This window comes from Limulus polyphemus, unplaced genomic scaffold (assembly GCF_000517525.1).
Source record: "Limulus polyphemus unplaced genomic scaffold, Limulus_polyphemus-2.1.2 Scaffold2722, whole genome shotgun sequence".
Taxonomy (NCBI): domain Eukaryota; kingdom Metazoa; phylum Arthropoda; class Merostomata; order Xiphosura; family Limulidae; genus Limulus; species Limulus polyphemus.
Genome location: NW_013668332.1, coordinates 62,193 through 70,233, shown reverse-complemented (window position 1 = coordinate 70,233; position 8,041 = coordinate 62,193). Strand labels below are relative to the sequence as shown.

Sequence of the window (8,041 nt, the reverse complement as noted above, 5' to 3'; positions counted from 1 at the left end):
ACCTTTCTATGATACCATCCTGGGACTTACAGAAAATGAAATATACCTGAACCTTTCTATGATACCATCCTGTGACTAACAGAACATGAAATATACCTGAATCTTTCTATGATACCATCCTGTGACTAACAGAACATGGAATATACGTAAACTTTTATATGATACCATACTGGGACTTGCAGAACATGAAATATACCTGACCTTTCTATGATACCATCCTGGGACACACAGAACATGGAATATACCTAAACCTTTCTATGATACCATCCTTGGACTTACCGAACATGGAATATACCTAAACCTTTCTATGATACAATCCTTTGACTTACAGAACATCAAATATACCTGAACCTTTCTATGATACCATCCTTGGACTTACCGAACATGGAATATATCTGAACCTTTCTATGATACCATCCTGGGACTTACAGAACATGAAATGCACTTGAACCTTTTACTGATACCATCATGCAGCTCACAAAACTTATTTCAGAAATTATTTTCAATTTTAATAAAATTCATTTTATCCAAATTTGTGGTTTGCCATTGACAACATTGGGTTCTTCGTACACTAATTTATTTACAGGATATCCAACACATCAATTTTTTCTATGTTTTTTAAAAAAAACAGGTTAGTCTGTATGCTAGATACATTGACTATATCATCGACTCCTTTCCCAATTTCATTTTTCTTTAAGCTTTAGCTGACGTGTTCCTCAAACAACCCCCCCTTTTCTTGGTATCATTGTCACCATATGCAACAGGAAATTGACTGCTTCTATTTATTATAAGCCAACATATTCACATTCATACTTACATTTTTAATCCTGTCAACCCCTTTTCATTCCACATTCCATCACCTGCTTTCAATTTTTACATCTCTGAAGTATTTGTATTGATCCTGATGACTATTTTTCTAAATCGGAAGATTTGTTAGTTTTCTGCTATTTGCATGGCTACACCGGACTTATTCTACCTAAATTTTTCAAATTCAATAAAGCCTGTCACATCTTAAAACAGCTGTTCCGAGATCTGCACCTACTTATCGCTATTTATACAAGTAAAAAAAAAACAACATTGCCTCATTTACATTTTACAGATGCTTTTCTCATTTGGCTTGAAAGAAAAAATTTAATTTCTGTAATAATTCTTTCATTCTCGTGCATTTTCTATCTTGTTTTTCAACTTCTTGTTTATAATTTCTGTATTTCTATCTGAGAATTTCATTTAATAATTGTACCTATTGATTTTAAATTAGACTACCTTTTTACATTCGATTTCTTTTTATACAACAATACTTTAAACTATCATAGTATATCATACCATGTCCCATGTTACATGCAATGTACGTTATTGTTATTATTTAAATATTATTCTATTCTAAAATGTAAGCATCACCTGATAAACCACTTTAGAATGGGATGATCAGCATGAGAAATAAAATAAATCTGAATTTTAATTAGTAACTGAGTACAAGCTAATAAATAAATAGACTGGACATGATGTGTAACATAAAATGAAGACAATTATTTATTCAACAAAAAACATTGTGTGTACTTGCTTTGTAGATACTGGATGGTCACCTGTTACTGGACTTGTGAATTGTTCGAGAGATTTTCTTCCCTCAAGATGTTTTCCCCATCAAGCAAGTTACTTAATATCCTAAATAATAATGTTTAATTAATGGAAAATGTTGGATTTATCCATAATGACTAGTGTTACACATCTGCCTTTCTATTTTCATTCAACAAAGGGGTAGTCCATAACCTTTGCATATCATCTGTTCTATGAGTAAAGGATATTGCTTTACAGACTTCTTTGCACAATGTTCAGCTTTGTAACAATATTCCAAAGTCAACTTAATGGTTTCTGAATTACACGTTATGTGAAAAATGCATAGACTCAAACTAAATGAAAAATGTTGAAAATTTCTACATCAAAATGAGAAGGAAGAAAATGCATGATATACCTGTACACCACACTTTTCCTTCCCCTCTTTTTTCAGGTTTGTCTTCAGGTCAACAGTTCTGTTTAGATTTACAACCAATACAATTTGCACTCATGATATTGTCAAGAAGCACATTTGGAAATCCTTCTCCAGCCATGGTAGCCAGTTTTGAGTCCAAAGAATCCAGGCAGCTTTGTTTTCACAAAATCAGATTTCATTAATATGAATAAAGAATTTATTTACTTCTTCATTTGTGTATTTGTTTCTCGTTTGCTGTCCATGCTCATGTTATTCTTCATTTAACAGTCATGAACCTGCACTTAACAGATACTTAACGAATGCCACACCTACAAAAAAATTAACTTGAGACAAGTCAATTAACGTATCTGACTATCATTTAATACAGTTTCAACGTCCTAGGCCTTCAGCCTCTTTCTTCACAAGGAAAAAAAAATTACCACATAAAAATTTGCTTTTCAGTTGACTATTAAGATTTCACAAAAGTTTAGATTATTCATAATAAATTGTGCACCAACCAATAAAAAAATTTCAAAAATTAACCAAAACAAACATAATAAAGTGTTTTGGAACACATTTTTATTTCATTTGATTTTTAGGGTACACATAGATACATAAAATAAGCCTTGGTCTAGCCATACTGTTAAATGAGCTGCAGCTTTACAGCTCTACCAAATAGTAACCAAATCTTAACTAAAAATTACTCTGGATATTCATGAGAATGTATACTGTTATTGTCTCATTATAAAGAAAAATAAAAACTGATTCACAAAAAGTCTGAAAATAGGTCCCAGACCAAATATGAAAAATTCTTCTAAATCCATAAAATATTAAATTTCAGCTCCCGCTTAACACAGCTGATTCAGAAAGCTACTTATCTTATATATAAACCTGAAGTGCTTAAAATCATCTTTCTATAAAAAATGAAATACATAATTTAAAACAATTTTCTCAAATAACAACATACAATGAAAAAAATGTCATAAACCAAAACATTCAAAGATGGTGCAAGCGGAATGTAACTGTTTTAATACTATCAAATAAGGTAAGCTTATAAGATGAGGTTAACGGATTAAATATCTGTTCAAATAAGAGTAATGTATTTCCTGATTTACTCCAGAGCTGAACCCGGTCCAAAATGGATGTCTGTCTAGGCTGTCACCAGATCTTTAACAGAAAACTGCTGAAGAACATTAAAATTTAAGGCATCATGTAATTTGCCGTCCTTCTCTACTTGCACATGTTCAATGTTGGCTTCAAGAGCTTGTGCTAGATGCCACCACCCTGGAAGTTCTCGCAAAAACTCACTGCAAAAAAGTAAAAGAATTGCTTACACTGGAATACTTAAGTATTGTTTAAAAATTTCTGTAAAACCAACTTCTCATGTAACTAGGTTTTGTTACATTTAAATTCACACAAATAATATTCTTGTACAGCTTACATTTGCAAGGGATCTGTTAGATAACTCAGGAAAATGGTCACAAAAATTAGAATAGATCCAGAAATACCAGGAACATAGGAGTTCTAGGGAAACTCGTCAAAACTCAATTTTATCTTCTTTTTTAAATTCATGATGCTTCCAAGTTTAACAAGTTTCATTCTTTTAAAAAAAACGTATACCATAAATAACTTTTTACTCTACCTGTATATTTCACTTTACTATGTTAGCATGTAGGATTTTTAAAGATTCTCTATTCTATTTTGTTACTGGATGATATGAAATTACTCATAGAATTAAAATATTCCTAACAATGTTTTACAAAAGCAACATTATTTCAATTAGATAAAGGAAACCAAGGTACATACCCACATAATATCATTATTATGATATTAAAGCAGTCATTTAATGAAGCATTCCTAGCAACGTTTTACAAAAGTGTGATAATCGCAACCAGATAGAGGAAACCTAGTTATGTACCCACATAATTTCTTTACAGTCTCCATCTTTAAAATAAAATCAAAAGTATTAAATATCTTATATTGGAATGTCTTAACTCCTAGCACTTTCATCAGATGGACCTGTTGAAAGTGCTAGGTTTTTTTTTTATGTTTATTTTATTTTAGTGTGAACAGAGTACAAGTATTACAATAAAGGTTTAAATATCATATATGATTATATCACACAGCAGTCATATAAAACATTACCAGAAATACCCATACCTATGACACTGAATGCAGCTTGTGGTAAATAAAAAAAAAAAAACAACATCCTATTCAGGACAAGTTACTTATCAGTCTTTAATCAACAAGTTGTGCTTTCATTATTTTACTTATCATTTGCAACCAGAATATGTTTGCAGCTAGAAAAAATAATGTCATAAAAACAAAACACTGCTTACCATGTCCCTATTGATAGTATAGTCTTAACTGACAGTTTCTGAAAATTATCAAAATTGGATGCTAAAGTCATGTTGTAAGCACCCATATTTTCAAACATTAGCCAGTCTCCAACTGTCAGAACAGGAAGGCTACACTTTTTCACAATTTGATCCAACTTATCACAAGTAGGTCCCCACAAACTACAGCACACTTCTGCATAATCAGCACTGTCCTAAGAGTAGAAATAACAAAGAAAATTTGTCACCAAGAAAAATACCTATTACAATTGACAGTTCTAAGATTAGGAAAACTTTTTTGAGGGGGGGGGAAAGAGATATTTTTTGTTTTTGACTTGTGCTATCCAATAAAGCTTAGTTTCTAAAACAAAAATAAATGTCTTAATAGTGTGTATTTTCTTATCCTCAGCTAAATCAGGACTGTGGAAATTAGTCTTAAGCAGTGTCAGAGTAATTTAATATACGTTTGCTATTTTCTTAATTAAGGTTTAATTTGAGAATAATACACTTGTATTATTGAAAAGATAAAGGAATGTTCTGGAATAGGTTTGTTATATACATAACAATTAAGATCTGTTAAAGTACAATGTACTTAACAGTGAATAAAAAATAGAAATATAGAAAACAACATTTTGAAAGTCTTCCAAAAGATCGTCATCTACATTTTTGTTTTTACAACAGGCAGTTGCCATCCATTCCAGTATACCCATCATTGAATTTACTATCATGCTCACTAATATTTTAGTTTAACATATAGCAAAGTATTCAGTTTAGTTGAAGAAATGCACCTCAAAGATAATCAGAAGAAATTTATTACAAATTAAAAAAACTGAAATTTAAAATTTATTCACTTCAATGATAATAATATCTTTTAGAAAAAGCTCAAAACGTTTTTCTAAAGAAAAGGTAAAAATACACAAGAGAATAATTTCAACTGTAGAATTCTTTCATTATTCAACCTGGAACGTTTGTAATTTTTGAGCCAAAATACATATTACTAATCCACTACATTCAGACTGTATTATAAAACAGGATCACAAAATCACTTATTTAATATAATTTGCCAGCAAAACAGTTGTGTCAAGTGCTGAAACATCATTGTACAAGATATACACTGTTTGGTCTTATAATCTAAATGACATCATTCTACAAGATATACACTGTTTGATCTGATCATCTAAATAACATCATTCTACAGGATGTACACTGTTTGGTCTGATCATCTAAATAACATCATTCTACAGGATGGATCAGACCAAACAGTGTAAATCTAAACACATAAGTATCATTTCTCAACAGAGATACTGTTTATTGATTAATTGTTATCACAGCTCAGTACCAAGTTTCAATGCTTCTACTACTGGTTATTAACATTTGATCTTTATTGACACACACACACATCAGAGAGCTATACACACAAAAAGGTACTGAATAAACAATTGCTGAAAATTAGGTGATAACATTTTCATTTATTCCAGATGCATGTTATAATCCTTGTCACTTATCAGCATTATTGATTATCAAATTGGTTTGTTCAAGATAACTGATTCGGTGAAAATGAGATTTTGAGCATGCAGCAATGATAGGATGTCTGGTGATGTAACAAGAATAAATCATTCATTGACAGGGGAATAAGATTTTTTTTTTTAGTGGTAGTAGTATAAATATCAGGTTTAAAAAATTGGTCATGAGATTAATACAAAATACTATAATAAATAATCAATTCTGTAGGAAACACAGCATTCTCTATCTTACCATTAAATGCAGTGGTTTTATTTCAGCTTGGTCAAACATCAAACAGCTAAATGATCCATAGACACCATCATTGAGGTAATATGTTATTAGAGGATCTCCTTTAAAGCAAAAATACAAACATTTGTAAATTTATAATTCTTTTTATATCTCGGAAGTAGAAAACTAAACTTCATATTCAGCTTTACACCACAAAGATAACATTCTTTTTGATTTACATGTATATTAAGCTTTACAAAAATAAAATAACTACATATATCAGCATCAAGAATTAAAACACTCAGAAAAGTAACTTGTAAATAATGAAGACAATCCTATAAAAAACTTGACATGACATGCTTAGTTTTATAAATCAATACCAAAAAAACAAACTGGTTGTTTGTTGAATAATGTGCAAAGATAAACAAGTGCTATCCACTCTAGTCATCCCTAATTTTGAGGTAATAATACCAACCACCTCTGGGCATTAGTCAGTGGTTCCTCAGATTCACAGTCCAGGTCTCCAACCACTAGGCCTCATTTAGCCAAACAAAGGAATAAAACCTATCATGATCATAGCACAGTGAATCATCAACTGTGTTCCATCACTGTTGAAAGTATTTTTTTGCATAATCCACATAACATGAAAATAAGGTTTACCAGATTAGATGGATTAGGTCAATTCTAAGCCTGTAAGGTCTATTCAGTAAATTATACACTTTTAAAACAGAAAAATTCTAGACTGTTTAACTTAACATAACTATGTTTAAAACTTTAAACAAAGGTGAATGCAAGTTCTTTTTTTTAAATCTTTAAAATTTATCCTTACATTAAAACTTTACTTTCATGCAGAAATAGTTATATACAACTAGACAAAAATTATGCCAAGAGTCAATACCCAGTTTTTAATTATTTTTTACAGAATATTTGCATATTTAACATCAGTAACTATTTCATCTTTCCAAGTTGATGAAACCTTTTATCGAAATTAACTATATATATTTTACTCTAAGAAATAGCCATAAAAAAAATGACAAGTCACAAATGACTTCAAAGTTGACATGAATTCATGGAAAAGGTATATTAGATTTAAAGAGGGTAGCATCAGGCATTCACATTTGGCAGCCACTATTGCACTGATGCTTGTACCTGTAAAACTAGCTTTGTGAGCACTTCAGTTTCAGCAGAGAAACATACTTACCTGCTAGTTTCAGATACAGCTGTTGGAGCCTCCTTTAATACTAGAATTTGGCTTCTAGATATTCACAGTGTTCCCCATAGAGTTGAAATGGCAATGTAAGATAGCGTATCTACATCATTTGCTGATGTGAAAGACTTCTTGGTAACTATATATTACTTATTCAAATAATCTGGACAGTTCAAAAGGCACTTTGAGACAACTGTCAGTGCATTTGATGTGCAGCATTTTAATTTTCCCAAAGTCCATGGCACATTATGTTGTACACATAAGACATTGAGTAAATTACTTACAGAGTAACTGGGTAACTCTATTGCAAGTTGCAAGGACAGAGTGTATCAGCTAAATTTCACGGACTCTTGAAAAAAGATGCAAGACTTCACTTTTCTGTCAAAATATTGCCTGTATAAAAATATGCTTAATGTATGTTCTATTCTGTCTATGCAGACTGAAAAAGAAAACATTTTGTGCTATTAAATACTGCCTTTGGTAATAAAAGCAAAGGATGCCTTACCAGAACTCAAGGAAGAAATTTCACTGTGAAAATCTTTCAAAAGTTCAAACTTGAACTGGAAACTAAAATCATATTCCGGGCACCTCAAGAGCACTTTGCTTAAAGCAGGGCACCAGAAAAAGAAAACAGGGAATACAATACTGTCATTGTCAACTAAAGTCTAATGAACAACTTAGACTGTGCCGAGAAAACTGTAAACAAACTGAGAATTACAGTCATTCTAAGTGTACAAGTTTGTCTTGAATTAAGATTCTCCTCATTTGAGAGAGAACTTTACGAAAATATATACACCTGGA

General features: G+C 31.0%; 1 protein-coding gene across 1 annotated transcript in view; it reads right to left on the bottom strand.

Annotated features, from left to right (window-relative positions):
* Window positions 1-2,523: 2,523 nt before the first annotated feature.
* Window positions 2,524-8,041, bottom strand: part of LOC106467735 (ornithine decarboxylase-like) — a 34,658-nt gene continuing 29,140 nt past the window's right edge. Inside the window, exons 9-11 of the mRNA XM_013928112.2 lie at window positions 6,058-6,155; window positions 4,306-4,517; window positions 2,524-3,273 (exon numbers count right to left, since the gene is read on the bottom strand). Of these exons, the coding sequence (XP_013783566.1) occupies window positions 3,117-3,273; window positions 4,306-4,517; window positions 6,058-6,155 (467 nt within the window). The 3' untranslated portion in view covers window positions 2,524-3,116. The remainder of the gene's footprint in view (window positions 3,274-4,305; window positions 4,518-6,057; window positions 6,156-8,041) is intronic.